General features: G+C 35.0%; 1 protein-coding gene across 1 annotated transcript in view; it reads right to left on the reverse strand.

Moving 5' to 3' along the window:
* Positions 1 to 262: 262 nt before the first annotated feature.
* The window catches only part of LOC150110481 (forkhead box protein I1-ema-like), a 41413-nt gene continuing 24530 nt past the window's right edge, over positions 263 to 17145 (reverse strand). Inside the window, exon 2 of the mRNA XM_090399442.1 lies at positions 263 to 1128. Coding sequence (XP_090255568.1) covers positions 263 to 1128 — 866 coding nt within the window. The remainder of the gene's footprint in view (positions 1129 to 17145) is intronic.

A 17145-nucleotide genomic window follows, 5' to 3' on the forward strand; every position in this document is an offset into this window, starting at 1 on the left:
TCGAACACTGACATTTCTCGTCCACTTAGTTTTTAATCTAAAAAGTTGGGGGGGGTGGCTCTGTTATATAGAACCTTTACAGTTAATTATTTCAAATTTAATAGGTCAATTGAACACTATCAACACATTCTACCTAAACAAAGAAGTAAGTGGGAGAGGGGAAATCGCTAAAATCATACGAAACAGCTATCAGTGTTTCCTCTTACAATCCCAAGTTTAAAGTTCACTTAAATATAGCTAATGAATTTCAGCTGTCACCAAATTAAATCTGTTTTTCTGTCCAGAAAGGATGATAGTGTACCGTCGGCATAGTAGTATCTGTGTGACCCTGTCGGCGACAAGGACCAAACGAAGATGGGAACGTAGTCGTTGAAGTGGGTGGAGCACCAAAAGTATGCGGAGCATATCCCGCCACAGGTCCCATCGGTACGGACTGCATGGTAGGTTCGATTTGAGTCGGTACGGCGGTATACGGGCTGTGGAGACTCTGTGCCGTCATTCGTGCACACGGACTATAGGTGAGCTGCGCTGCAGAGCCTTGAATATGCGATAGCGGCCAACTGCTAACCGTAGTCTGTGGAGTAGGGTAGCCGGGCCCGAAAAACCCATTCGGACCAAGAGCTAACGGAGAGGAAAAAGGGTCAGAATAGAAAGCTTTGTGCAGCGTTGATGTACGGCGAAAAGGTCGCTTCATACGACGTCGCCGTCTGTAGTTGCCATTCTCGAACATGTCATCGTAATCAGGATGAAGGGTCCAATAGCAACCCTTTTTGTCGCCTTCTCTTTCTCGGGGAATCTTGCGGAAGCACTCGTTGAGACTCAGATTGTGTCGGATGCTATTCTGCCAGCCGCTCTTCTTCTCAAAGTACGGAAAGCGCGTCCGGATATAGTTGTAAATCTCTCGCAGAGTCAGTCGCTTTTCTGGGGATTCCTTAATGGCCATTGTTATAAGAGCAACGTAGGAGTACGGAGGTCGTGTGCTGTCATCCAGAGGCGTAACGTTGTCGGAGGTATGATTCTGCTGCTCCGTCACAGAGACCGAAGTTGGGGAGTAGCCTTCAGTGACTTTCGCATCGGCAGTCTTAACGAAATCTTTGCGCACCGGTGTTGGACGTAATAAGGGATGTGCTATGGAAAAGAGAGAAAAACACGATATTATAATATAATATATATATATATATATATATATATATATATATATATATATATATATATATATATATATATATATATATATATATATATATATATATACACAGGGTGTTCGGGATAAATTTGACATATTTATAATTAATTATATTTTTCCGTAAGTTACATGTATTAACACACACTTCTCTTCATTTAAAAGTGGACCCTTCTTCATTCATATACAAGATGTCAGAAAGGATGGATAGCTGGAACCCACCTGAATCATGGAAGAGAATAACTTGTATCATGATGATTCGTGCCCGCCATCAAAATAAGGATATCACGACTGCTGCCCAATGCTCCCTGAATACAGTAAAAACAATCAGGCATGAACTAGAGACTTGCAATGGTGACTACGAGGATGTAGCGAGAAGAAAGATCCCTAGCAGACGATCTGATTGCGTTCGTACAGCAGAATTCCTCGCAAATCTGCAGGAACACGTGTTGAAGAACCCTGGCATTGGAATTCGGGCTTTGTTCGTGGAGTTGCTAAATGTAGTCAAGCCCTGGATAACAAGGGTAGCCAATGGTAGGCCGTATGTATGGCAGCAGGATTCGGCCCCTTGCCACACCTCTGGGAAAAGTCAAAAATGGTTGTCTGAAAATTTCTACGACTTCACCAGTCCAAATGTTTGGCCTCCAAACTCCCCAGACCTTAACCCCATGGATTATTTTGTATGGGGCGCAGTTGAAAAAGACACCAATCGCACTTCCAGTAATACAAAAGCCCAGTTAATGGATAAAATTAAAACAGTTTTTGCGGCCCTTCCCAGGGAGACTGTAGCATCAGCTTGTTCGAGGTTCCGAAGCAGAATTGAAGCTGTGATCGATGCTAATGGTGGTTATTTTGAGTAAATCTTGTTGATAGTATTGTAATTAACTCTGCCTGTAATGTTTTTTTGTCAATTCATTAAATTTAATAGATACAAAGAAGATTTTCTTTTTCCTTACGAAACTGTCAAATTTATCCCGAACACCCTGTATATATATCCATTTTAAAAAATGGATTATATATATATATAATCCATTTTAAAAAATAGATTTAATGACTAAAAACCGAGATAACTTATAAAGATTTTAATAAGAATAATACGACTAGTTTCGGCTTATAACAGCCTTCCTCAGGTATTCTTAAAGGACAAGAATAGTAATAAACATTGAAGTATCAAAACAAATTGGAAATCACAGGTAAAAATTGCCACACATAATTGATACATAAAAAAAGTTGTATTTTTTCAAGTTGTTCTAACAGGCGTGCCATTGTTTATTGCAAATGTGCGTGCAGGCTCACGTGAACGCCAATATTGAATAACTGCAGCATGGCTATCTGGGATGTTATAACTCAAATTGTTGTTTAAATGGACAGGGTTCAACAGGATTTCCCTTGATTCTACAATTTTCCTCTCAAACTCATCATCACAGCGAAAGATATTTTCTGATCTATCCCAGCAAACGGAGTGGCTTTGTTGATCATCATTAGGATTATTTGAAAAAAGAACATGGCTGGATAATGCAGCTCCATGAGATCTTTTGTAAGAGATATCTCTCTTATGCTCTTCTATACGATACGTTGTTCAATAGATTTGTTAGTTTGTCCAAAATAAGGGATATTGCAATCGCACCATAATTTATATACACCTGGATATTTTAGGTTGTGATGAGTAAGTTTTGGATGGCTGATTAGAGAACGGATTTTAGGAAGTGTGGTGAAGAACGTCTTGATATTATATTTTTTAAGGACTTTAGCTAATTTTTTAGAGACTGTGCTAATGTATGGAATGGAGATGCTACCTTTAAAATTAATAGTTTCTGTTGTGCACTGCCTGGGAGGGTCCAGAAGAAATTTCTTAATCGTTTTTTCAGAGTATCCATTTTGTTTAAAGATAAGAGTTATTTCTTTTTGTAGTTCATCTGGTTCATTCAAGAGAGAGCGTGCTCTGTGTCCTAAGGTAGATATAGTTCCAAGTTTTTGTGGGAAAATGATGAGAAAGATTATGCAGATATCTATTAGTATGAGTAGGTTTTCTGTACGTAGAGATTTTTAATCTTTCAGAGCATCGTGTAAGCATGACATCCAGGAAAGCTAAGGAGTTATTATTTTCTAGATCAGCAGTAAATTTTATATTAGGATGTTGGATGTTTAGATCATGAAGAAAATCTGTGAGAGATGTGTGCCCGTGTTTCCAAATGATGAAAATATCATCAACATATCGTTTCCAAACTTTTGGTTTAAATGAGAAGGAAGATATGGCTTTCGTTTCAAAATCTTCAAGGAAGATGTTAGCTAGAACTGGGGACAAAGGATTGCCCATTGCCAGGCCTTGTATTTGTTGGTAAACGGAGTTTCGAATGCAATGTTTTAATAAAGTAAACATTTTATCCGTTTGCTGGGATAGATCAGAAAATATCTTTCGCTGTGATGATGAGTTTGAGAGGAAAATTGTAGAATCAAGGGAAATCCTGCTGAACCCTGTCCACTTAAACAACAATTTGAGTTATAACATCTCAGATAGCCATGCTGCAGTTATTCAATATTGGCGTTCACGTGAGCCTGCACGCACACTTGCAATAAACAATGGCACGCCTGTTAGAACAACTTGAAAAAACATTGTAGTTAACGTATTCAAAACTGTTCCTTCGTTGGCCACATTGTTAGGTGAGTGCGTGCGTGTAGCATCTCGTGAGCGCCAGTATTTGATCACAGCAGAATAACAGTCTGGGAGGTTGTTTCTAGAGAAATCATCCTCAACCCTGTACATTTAAATAATAATTTAAGCTACAACCTCCCAGACTGTTATTCTGCTGTGATCACATATTGGCGCTCACGAGATGCTATACTCACGCACTCACCTAACAATGTGGCCAACGAAGGAACAGTTTTGAATACGTTAACTACAATGTTTTCAAGTTAAATACGAACAGTGACTTCCTGTGCTGTTCACAGTTTTTATCTTCAATGTTTAATGTTTTTTTTTATTTTATAAAAACACCTGAAGAAGGCTGTAAAAAGCCGAAACTAGTCGTGTGATACTATTAAACATTTTTCCTTTTCTCTCGGTTTATGTCATTCAATTCTTTTAATATATATATATAGAAAGTTTTTTACCTTGAGTGTATTATACGTTAAAGATACCAAGAAATTTTATATAATTGGTTTTAATCCTTTTCCCAAGTAAGCAAAACAAAGTTTTATGCGTGAAAGATATTCACTGAAGAAACCTCAATAAAGGTCGAAACCGGTCTAAGCAGTGGCCCATCGCATTATACATTGAATGCATTGCATTGCATTATACACGTCTGAAAGGAGCTGTGCTTTGCATTATGGGATACATACTTAGGCAAGTGATATGAAGTCATTAGCCTTTACATACAAGTAGCTCAGACGTGAATATATTTCACTCACAAAACTTTGTTTTGCTTACTTGGGAAAAGGATTAAAACCAATTATATAAAATTTCTTGGTATCTTTAACATATATAATCGTGATATTCAAAAACTCTTACTAAAATCCCAGTGTATACGGGCAACATAATGAGTTCAATTTTTACCGGTACAGGTAGTATTAAGAACACTAGGCGGTAGCATTTATCTAATATCCTCTCATCATTTCTAAGTCTACAAATCATCAGATGCAAATACCCATGATAAACATAGATCCAGATATAGACCCAATGCCTACTGATGTTCAAAGGAGTTAAATGCAGAAGAAAACCAATCCAACGGCATCATTCAGATCTATTAACTCGTTACTTATGGGAAGAAAATTTGTATTTGTAATCTGCATTGGTTCTAACTTTCTTATTAATTGCTTTTTTATTATATCCTGTAATGTATATATATATATATATATATATATAATGCTAAGATACTATAATTGTACGTAATCATTTTTACGACTAACTTCCTATCGATAGTTTTCCTCCAATCCGATGATAATATTGGAATCCCGAGTAATAATTAATCTGTTATCACTCAGGACTCAATATTATCAGATTTTATATTTCGGTCTTCTATACTCCTAACTACATCAATCCATCTGTATATATTGGTCTGTTTTCTGGGTATTTTTCCTGTTATCTTGGAATCAAACCCGTGCTTTTTAACATTTCCTCTTCCATTCTGTTTAAGTGATCACCGCAGATTAATTATGCTCACATATTCCTGCATATCCTCATTATTAATATTAATATCATTCTGCTCCTGATGCCGCCTATTCACTCCCAGATTTTTTTTTCTCTCTCGGAATTCTCATATCTGTGGTCTCCAGTCTTTGATCAACTGTTTTACTTCTGACCCTGCTTTCAGATCCGTGAGTTTAAACTGACTTGGATACTGTCTTGTACAGCTAATTTAGTGTTTTGACCAATTTCTCTCTTATAAGCCTTGTAAGAAGTAGCATTTGTAAGAAGTAGCATTTTCTCTTATTTTGTTCACATATACTATATACCCACGGTGGCCAAACTGCGGCTCGCGAGCCGCATGTGGCTCTTAAGTTTTATTGCGGCTCAACTAACAAATAAAAAATATTTATAATTTTTCTTAATTTTCTAGCAGACATGGAGCAATCACCTAATAAAGTTATTGAATGATGATAATAATTAGAAAAAAAAAAAAAAAAACTCGAGGCAAAGCCAAAAAAAAAAAAAAAGAAACAAAGCGATGTTTTTCTCTAAATAATCATCGATGTTTGTTTGCCATCCCTAATAAGCTGTATTTTGTTGCTCGATTGGTAAATGTTTTTGAGCGGCTTGATGAAATTTGCTGTTTATATGCTGTTCGGCAATGTAATTATATTTATATTACCTTGTCAGAAAATTTAGAAGATACATTACTGAATTTCGTACTTCTTATATTAATAAAAAGGTAATAATTTAAATTCCAAATGATTTAAATATTAATATTTTATTTTTAAAATTTTATTATAGAATATTTTGCATTATGACTCTTGAAAATAAACAGAAGCGGAAGTATATTGACGAACATAGAAATTTTAAGGAAAAATGGGAAGAAGACTATGCTTTTATTGAGAAAAATGGTAAAACTTTTGCCTCATCTGTAGTTCAACAGTGAGCAATTTCAAAGCAGGAAATTTAAACCGTCATTATGAAAAATTGCATCGCGAGTTTTCGTCTCAATATCCAGAAACTGCACTGAGGATTTCAACGATTTAATTTGAAATACGAATTATAAAGCTTATATCGTTGAAATCCTCAGTTAATATCCAAATTAACTTCATGACAAAATTTACTGAAGAATCTAAAACTGTAATAGAGGCTAGTTTTAAAATATCATGGAACATCGCGCGTGCAAAACGGCCTTATACCGAAGCGAAACATTCTCGATACAATTGAGTCACCGGACCCTAATAATTCAAAACTTTTAAAGTTAATTACCGACATTCCTACCTCACGACATACAATTGAACGTCGAATTTCAGAAATAAACGTGGATTTATTATCAAAATTAGAAAACGATATAAAAGATTGTATAGCATTTAGTTTGGCGCTTGACGAATCAACTGCTATTACAGACTAACCACAATTAGCAATTTTTATTCGTTTCGTTCTTGAGGACGGAGTGACGCGAGAAGAATTATTAGATTTAATGGCATTAAAAGATAGTACTCGTGGCGTTGATATTCAGGAAGCTTTTGATGTTGCCCTTAAAAATGTTCCAAAAAGTAAATTAGCAAGTGTGGCTACTGATCGAGCAGCAGCAATGGTGGGTAAGAATGTAGGATTAAGTGTACTTTTAAAAAAAGATGAAAGCATTCCCGATTTCATTCCAATTTATTGTATTTTGCATCGAGAACATCTTGTTGCAAAACACTTTAATTTTGAACATGTGTTTACACCACTCATAAAAATCGTAAATTTCATTCGGACCAATGCAAAAAACACCGTCAGTTTCGAAATTTGATTGATGAACTTGATTTGAATGAACAAATAAATGATTTATCGTTGTACTGCAAAGTGAGATGGTTATCTACGTACGATGTATTGAACAAATTTGTAGCTTTGTTGGAACCTATTATCGGATTCCTAGATATAAAAAAAAAAGCAATCATATCCACAATTAAAAAACAATGACTGGATCCAGGACTTTTTTACCGATATAATGGAACATTTACAAAATTTCAATGTGTCGCTGCAAGGCAAGGACAAGAATATTTCAAAATTGAGTCAGAGCATTTTTAGTTAAAAAAAAAAGTACAACTTTTTCAAAAAAAATATTTTTCAATCACTTTCCACGTTTGAAAAAAACGACTTCGGGATGTGATATTCTTCCTACAGCCATCAGTAACAATCGAGCAAAATTAAACAACCTGTTGACGATTTTGAAGAACGATTTGTAGACTTACAAGAATTAAAACCATCTATCGCATTTCTATTATAAATCCATTTGAAATTGATGTAATTAACAACGGTTTCCCGCTTTTAAAAATCTTACTTCCTGGAACGGCACCAGGATAAATGGAGTTAATAGAAATGCAAGAAGACGAAGGGCTTAAAATGTTACATAAATCAGTAAATTCAATCAATGAATTTTGGAAATGTGTACCTACCATAAAGTACAGCCATTTAAAAATGCAGCGTATCGTTTATTAGCAATTTTTTGATTGACGTTTGATGTTGAATCACTGTACTCAACGATGAAATTTGTAAAATCCAAGTATCGTTTTCAATTAGCAAAGCAACATTTGAAAGAATTAATAAGAAGTTCAATTACTAATTACAAACCAAATGATCAAAAATTAGTTGCAACTTAGAAATCCATAAACCTTCTACTAGTAAAGAGTAAATAAAAAATGTAAATACATGTAAAAAAAATATGTAATAATAAATATAATGTTTCAAAAACTTTTTTTCCATTATTCCTTCTAAATGATATTGTATTTATGTGTACGTATATGACTGACATAGACCTTTGGGATGTGGCTCTTAACAATTTCTGGTAGGCAACTAGGGCTCTTGCTGTTAAAACTCTGGCCACCCCTGTTATATACTATACATTAGCAAAACGCATTAATTTCTGCATCAACTCTAGTTGGATAATTTAAAATAATCTCCAAGGAGTTGATTACATTTAATCCTTTTTTTTTTTTTTACATATCTGTAAAAGCATTTCAGATTAATCATAGTATTTCTTGCTGACTTTATAGCTCTCAATTAACATTTTATTTAACGCTAAGTTGTTGCTTATATCTATCACATATATTTAATAGCTGATTTATCAGATCGATATTCTTTCCATAGCTTACCACAGAAGATATTTCTCCGAGAACTTGATTATTTCTCCAGCCGAACTCAAGATTTATTATGAAATTTACTTCTAAGGACAAACTTAGACATTAAATTATGGAACATGTACCACTATTTTTACCTATTTGACATTAGTGCCGCTTCCATCAAATGACTTTTTAATACTTGTTATCATCTCTGCCCTTATTAATTTCCTTCATAATGTCCATAGGTAATTCCTCTGACGTTATTATAAAATCCAAGTATCATGCATGTTGCTTCATGGAGGTAGCACAAAATTGCTCAAAAAAATTTTTACTACTCATTGAAATAGTGTGCTTTTCTTTATCTCTGTTAAATTATAGACACGCATTACGTGCTATCACATAATATCACGTATTATCACTGCATCCTCCGCTGCAGTATCATACGTTCAACTGTATCAACCCCATTCTTATCCTGCAACCCACTTTTAGACCAACTTGCCCAGAATACGAATTCAATGTATCCATTGAATTGCCTGCCAAGTAACTTAGGTTCATATAAACTTAATTAATGCTATAATATGGCGGTTAAACTTATCTGCTATGTCTCTCAGTTTTGTATATATATTCGTAGATATGACAGACTAACTTAAATCAAAAAGTCCTTGTAAAAGTTATTCGCGATTATGCATTGGATTTGAACCTAGGTCTATCCAACCAAAGGACATCGTCATTACAAACTAATATCCGAGGTTTTTTCTTTTATATGCACTGTATATACAACTTACAAAGAATGTATGATAATATTATCAGTTTATTCTGATAATAACATTTTTTATATAGTGAGTATTTTGTTAGATAAATCGCGGCATTGTTCCATTCTTAACTCAAGATTAGTGATATCGAAGAGTTGGAAATCATTCATTTAGTTCATTTCTGGATGTAATATCTTTTATATTTCATGTTGTCATATTTGTTACGCGTTTCTCATTCTATCACTGACTTTTGTCAAAATCATTATTTCCTTGATAATAATCCGGTTTCCTTTAACACGAGTCAAACGTAACAGCAAATATTACTCGGAACAGGTTAATATTCTATCCTAAGTAAAATCCCATAGTAGTATTGCTATTTATAGACAGTTGAATTGATACATCAAAATTAGATGTATCAATTCAACTTTTTCCCCTTTTTTTTTTAGGCGAACGTTAATTGAAGAATGTTAATCATTTAAATTCTTGTTTCTTTCACAAAACTCTCACTGGAATCGAAAGTGTCACTGACAGATTGAAGAATGCAAATACACAATGTTGGAAGATGTTATTGATGTTAGAAATGCCGGTTCAGATTGAATAGTTTAAAATCAACGTTCCTTCATCCGCGAGGCAGGAATCTTAGGCTAACCTGTTACTATATTTGGGTAAACTTAACTTCAGTGGAAGGTGAAAAGAACCCAGAAGAAGTAATTAAAAATATGATTTTTTAAAACACAGTAGAGTAAGCCATACAGAACTGAAAATGGAATTCTTTCATTTCTTCTCAGGAACTTCTTCGACAGGTACAGTATTACAGTACAGATATAGTATTCTCTGTGTTAAAAAGCTTAGATCTTATTTAGGGTATTATATACAAGTATACATTATCCTAAATCTGCTGAAGAAAATTTATATATAAGGAAGCACTTCGATTATATAGTTATAAACCTTGTACGGCTTGAAGTTTAGAAAGATTACAAGAGATTGAGCAAATTGAAGTATAAGAGTATTTTTTTTTATTTTCCTAAGAATTTTTTTTTTTTTTTAGTATGGAACATAACTATAAACTAATGAAAGGGTCGATGCAGGTTATACTTGGAATTATTTTTGTAAGGTAAGTGTAGTCTTAAGTATATCGTACAGTCAGATACCTTAAAAACTAATGAAATCTCTGGGCAATATTTATTCATTAATTTCACATAACTGGTATTTCTTGTGATGGGTACTTTTATTGAGAATGGTTCATGTGATACACATCAAAAATATTTTGCTCTTGAGAGTCCTAATCTATGTTTGATGTCAAACTTTCCTTTCTTGCATCAACTTAATACTAATACTGAAAACGAGACAAGAAGCAGCAGCAAACTAACAACCAATATTTATCCTCAGCAGTGAGAAAATAATAGAGATCAAAAAGCATTATAGAAACAGTATTCTAAAGCATGCTTTCCACACTTCTTATTTGTCTTAGGATAATTCAGTTTTGTGCGGTATTGTTCAAGGATCAGGTCAGTATTTATACTTGGGCACTGGATATTGAATGAATACAATAACGTTTCAATTGTGAATAGTTGCGGTGATTGCAAAAGCAATAACCACCACTGTACATTTCCCAGAACACCACGTTTTGTAAGCTTTCAAAGGAGAAAGGATAGTCTTTACAGTAGAATCAGTGTTATTCTTGATGTTAGGCAGCCACAAGAACATACTGGATTGCCTTAAACATGATGCAATTTTTATAGAATTTCATTAAACAAAGTTCGTATATTTCGTTCATATTCTCATTCACCACCGGACTGGTTCTTCTCCACTGTGTCTATAGTAAAATTCATAGGAATGCTAAATTTCTGGGGGGGGGGGGGGAAGGTCCTAACCCACTTATAATACAGATATTGCGGGTGAGGTTAGTTTTTTTTTTAATATTACTTTTTTATTTTTATATGATCATCCAGAGACCCCTGTTTGAGAGATCAGACATGTGACTTTTTTTTTTTAAAGTTGTTTCAGTGCAACAAGCTGAACGGTGGTCTCTCACACCGGATAATGAAAAACTCATCTTCCGCCCAAAGACACTCAAAAACATCCGCACCACATGGTAGGATTCGAACCTGCAGCTTGTTGGTTGGAGAGCGAGTATTAAACCTTAAGGTGGGTCAACTTATTTGGAGAGAGGGACTGCTCTAAAATATTTTCGGACATTGAAATTAATAGTATCAGAACTACTTTTAGGACTCTACATTTTAAATGTTAGTATCAAAGAGTAGAATGAATAGTGGCATGTTTTTGTAAATGAGTTTCTTGGATGAAGTAATAAGTTGTTTGAGGGTATTTTGGGAAGAGAATGAAAAGAGTTTTTAGGTTCTTCTTATGGAAGAAAAGAATTTAGCAGTAAGTAAAAAGATATAGGAAGAAAGGATAGACACAGAAAACAGTAGTGCAAAGAAGTTACAGCTAAAAAAAAAACTGGGAAAATGGGATTCTTTTTTTTTTATTTTCAGTAAAACCAGACTGGGCTTTTATCGTATATTCGTTTTTTTTTTCTTATAAGAAGAAAAATGTATTTAAAATGCTTGAAAACAATCTCTCTCTTCCCTTGACTTTTTCAATCGCAGTATTTTGCTTTGTTTTAGAAATTTTATCCGTTTCCCCCCCCCCTCCCTCCACCGCCATCAGAACGTAATACAAATAGATCTAAGTGTATAAACGTTGGCCATCGCTATTTTAAACAAATAAAGAGAATAAAAATTAAAATCAAGAAAGTAAAGAGAGAATAAAAAAAGAAAAAAAAGAAATACAGAATAAAAATCCATCATCATCTGTCGTAATCCTGACTCACCAGAGTTTAATGAGTCCCAAAAACATGCTTCCACCACAATTGCGTTTAAAGTAATCCAGACTATTCTTTCGTTACGCTATGATGTGTTATAGCGACATTACTACACAAAAGAACACACAGCAACACGAGAATCAACTTACTATGTTAAATGCACTTCTAGTGAAGCGAACGATCTCCACTTACAGAGACCTCAAGAATATTCTGTGGACTCTTTATTCAGAAATTACAAATTGATGAGGCATCCCGGAAGCTTCATAATGAGATATACGATTATGTGATAATAAATCGTCATTTAATTACCATTATCATGAATCATCAACGACCCTACCCAAGTATTGTCGAAGATACCATTTCATAACAATAATAAATCTCATAAATTCCACACACAAATTTATTATGTAACGATAACTTTCGTGATAAATCTAACACAAACTCTCTCTCTAATCACGTAGGCATGATTTTTTAAAAAAATTATTATTATTTAGCTTGCAACTCTTATTTTGATGCAGATATGAATTGGAGTAGCAAATTTCAGATAATGTCTGTTTATTTGTTTGTTTGGTATTTCAGCCAAAGCCGCTAAGTCTTATGAGGGCAGCAGTGGCTCACCTAGGCGGAGAGGAGCCACATACGGTGGGAATACCCTATAGCACGGGAATCACGGCCGCAGTGAACGCAAGGCGAACGAAGTAGTGCTCGGGCGAACCGAACGCTACTTCGTTTGTCCGAGCCGAGTCAAAGGAGATCACGGGTATTATGTATTTCCGATCACTGCAGATGCTCAGCCATAGGTCGTATGCAATATACATAGTGTTTATTCTCAAATCGTCTACTCAACTCCCCCCCCCCCCAAATTAAATCTTGAGTGCTGATATTCTATATCAGAGTATGCATGTTGATTTAACTTACTCTACACAGAAATACTGTATTCTACGTATACTTAAAGATCTAATGTTATGCGCTATGTAAGCTCAAGCTTTCCATTTCAGTGAGTTATCATCCTTCATATTCCTAAATATTTGTGTGTGTGTGTGTGTGTGTGTGTCATTCTGAGATATGTTTCATGCTACTTTTGAGGATTATACCTTATCCGGAACGAACATAAAAAAAAAAATGAAAAAGATTTCATTTCGTGTAAATACATTGTAAATATATTTACAATGCAATATACAAAACATTGTAAATATAGCATACATAATAATAATTAATTATACATATAGTATATGCATGTCCGCGCGGTTAGCCGAGTGAGTGGCTATGCGCTTCGCAACCATATGCCTGGGAAAGGAGTGTCCTGGGTTCGATTCTCGTCGATGACGTGAGGAGCTTAAGGATCTTTCTCAGACATAGCCAAGTTAGCCGGTCTTGGGCGTGAACTGCAGAGTTTTTTCTCCCCAGTTTATCTGGGATTTTTCCTTCCACAAGCAGGCAAACCGGCCTCGTGAACACACGCATCTACAGACATAGGACACACCCGGAGGCATAGGGCTAGCCACCTTATCCTCGAGACGGGTACGGCTTAGAAGGGCCTAAGGATAGCTCCGTAACAGGCCACTAGGCATAATACGTGAAGGGAAGAAGAAGTTGTAAAAAGTAACATTAGTTTTATCTCAATTTTCATTGTGTGTGTGTGTGTGTGTGTGTGTGTGTGTGTGTGTGTGTGTGTGTGTGTGTGTGTGTGTGTGTGTGTGTGGTCATCAGCCTAAACATCGGAACCACGTACCTAGTAGCATGTTGGACCCCTTTTGGCCGAAATAACCGCTTGCAACTCCCTTTACATTGACTGCGCCAGACCAGGAACGCAATGGATTTACCTATAGACTGATTAGGCTGCAGCCTTGGGTTTCCGGATTTTAGGGGCCTCATACCTTGATGATTTTTTAGTTTCATTATTTTTTTCTTCATAATTTTCGGACTTCATAAATTTTGAGCATCAGGTATAACGGTAGGCCCAAAATTTAATTTCACACACGATGCTTGGGCGTGTTCTTCCTTTTTTAATTTACGTTTATTTCATATTTGCATACTTTTTTTTTTGATGTCATATCAAAACAAAACTTGGCATTAGTATCAAGAACTAGCTACTTCACGATTTCTTATGCCTAGCCTGTTAGGTGCCTATAATTTATAAGCGAAGATTTACGTATGTCCTTTATTTTGTATTAATTTGTTTTTGTTTAAACCTGGCAAACTGCTCAGAAGAGAGCAGTTTGTCACGTTTAAAGAGAGAGAGAGAGAGAGAGAGAGAGAGAGAGAGAGAGAGAGAGATGGTTTACCATTTAAATTTATAAAAAAAAAACTATCGCAGAAGTTTCATGTCTTAACAGATGAAAACTTCCCTTTTTTGTGCCAGAGTGACTTATTAGTAAAATTACCATTTGAAGATATCATTCAAGAATTTGCCAGTGTCATATCTAGAAGAAAAATGTTTTAATGCATACCCCTGCAAATTTCTTCATTGCAAGCCGCTTTAATAGTGCAAATAGTAGATGAGTTTCTTTTTGAAAAGTATGGCTTCATGCTTATTTCTAGTCCAGGGATACATAAAATGATAAAATGTAAATTCAGCACTGCACGACGGAGTCCTGAGGTATTCTGGACCAACTATGGTCCTATGTAATAATAATAATAATAATAATAATAATAATAATAATAATAATAATAATAATAACTAGACAGAATGACGTTTCCGAAGTTAGAGAGACTGAGCGATGCGCTGGAGTCAACCAATAGGATGCTGCATTCCACACGATTTCACAAATGTTCAATAGAATTCAAATCAGGAGAATTAGGCGGACAGCTTGGATATACTTTACGAACCATGCTTGCAGAGTGCGAGCCTTCTAATAAGACAACGCCCCGTGGGAGTCCAGGTTTATCAGACTATACTGTCAACCTGTAGACCAATACCTGGTCCAAACAATCCCTAGGTAAGAATTAGCGGCCAGGGTGTGTTCACTGGGGGATAGAGAGGATCCAGTGATGCCCATGAGAACCATTCCAATAACAGTATACCGCCATCACCATCACTGCCCTGTTTCCGACCAACAGGGCAATTTGGGTGGCCGGAAACAGGCTGGTTGGTCATAATGTTTTGGCTAGTGTGTGTGTGTGTGTGTGTGTGTGTGTGTGTGTGTGTGTGTGTGTGTGTGTGTGTGTGTGTGTGTGTGTGTGTGTGTACAATATATATAAGCGCGTACACGCAAGATATTTCAATGAAAATGTATTTGTATACAAATTTGTACAGATGCATATAATGTAAATATCATTATGAATAATTAAGTACATAAAGTAATAATAATAAATTTTTATTATTATACAGATCAAGTTGAGAAATATGTACTTTGTCAGCACACGTTCTTTAAAAGTGGAATAGCAGCTGCAGTCAGGCATCAAGAAACCACTAAACACCTTCTATGTTAAATGAGCGTCGAGTAAAGTTATAAATCATTCCAGTTTCTGAGTAATTATTCCTCAGAATTCTCTGAGGAATAATTACTCACATTATAAAGTAAATGAATTATGATGAAAAGTGTACCATAATAATGATACGATTTGAACTACGATTATTAATTATTCCATAATTTTATTATTATTATTATTATTATTATTATTATTATTATTATATGCCTGTCTGGTTAGCCGTGTAGATAGCGCTCAATGAATCTTGCTGTGAGCAAGGATGTTTGTGTAATGGATGTTTGCCTTCAGGCGGTAGATGAATTTCGTAGTCCTGTGTGAAACCACACAACAGGGTTTCCGGGTTACATGGAACATGCAAATGAAGAGTGCCTTAGCTTACCAGTAAATAGTACTAATGCACTTTAGGTCCAACTTCTCGTAAGTGGGTCCCATAAAAAAATTTCTAATATTTATACTTCTAATTCTATGGGAATTAAGACTTCTGCTAAATTGACTGACAGAGGATCGGCTCTATTAATCATTAGTATAGGAGAAGAAAAAACGTTCTATCAAAATATAGCTGAAAATATTCTTTCTCTCTTTAAAACTACAACGATTATGGCTAACGCAGAGACTGTTCATATATCCTAACCTGTTCTGACTGATTCTTTACATTGCAGTAGACTAACTGGGGGATCTCTAGTTACAAAAATGAGCCTGTCTGCAATATTTTAAAGGTTAAATTCATATAAATAATATGAATTTAATCATTTCTTTGACATCCTTCAATTTTGCAACTTCTTCTGTAATGAATGTGAAAATATGGATTTTTGTTAATTTCCCTTTGTCCATCTGTTGGCATAACTACTATGCAGGATAGCACGATAACTTTTCAGTATAAAAAACCACACACACATACGAGACCCTCTATAGCTTTCAAGGGGGATCATAGTTGTTGCGGGGAGGGTGCTGGAAAATCGTGATTACACTAAGCATTTTCCGGTCCATTTTATAAATAACCTGAACATGTATTAGGATATCAAAAAGCATGAAAGAGCAACCGAATTTTTAATAGTTAATCGCCAATAGTAAGAATTCTGCATGTCGTAGCCAACATTTGATTGGCTATGATACAGTACTTGTATCATACGAAATGACATGACTGGAAAAACATGCGCCAGTCTTTACCCTACCTTCAGCGGCCTGAAATTTTCCCATCTAACACGACAGGGTTATGTAAGAGTTAGGACAGTTGAGATACAGTATATCATGAACGTTTGTTCTTATTGTCAAATATGAAGAAAATTCAGAACAATATTTGTTTGCCGTTTCGTTCATTGGGTTGTGATGTGTAAGAACCTTCCAGGAATCTTTAACTGGAAGTTATCTTTACAAAAATATGCTTAGCTGAGAAATGTTTAAAGCTGTGAATCATGTTCATCTGATTGCCATTGTTCTCATTCAAAATATTACAAATTAAAGCTGTAAAAGATTATTTGGATCATGCATCTTAATAACACAGCCAGCCAAGATTTATGTTTACCGTGATATTGGTATCACGGAAGAAAGTGTTTCAGGATTTCAAAAACTGAAAAATTTTAATTATTTTAATTTTTAATCGAAAAATTTTATTCTCTAACTTTTTTTATTATGTATTTTAGGATAATAATTCTGAGTGAACATCCTAAGTGCGTGCATTTCAATTAGAAGTGTTCACAACTGTATATGTGCATTTACTA

This window comes from Typopeltis vanoorti, chromosome 1 (assembly GCF_054136105.1).
Source record: "Typopeltis vanoorti isolate ZY-2024b chromosome 1, IOZ_Tvanoo_1.0, whole genome shotgun sequence".
Classification (NCBI taxonomy): Eukaryota; Metazoa; Arthropoda; class Arachnida; order Uropygi; family Thelyphonidae; genus Typopeltis; species Typopeltis vanoorti.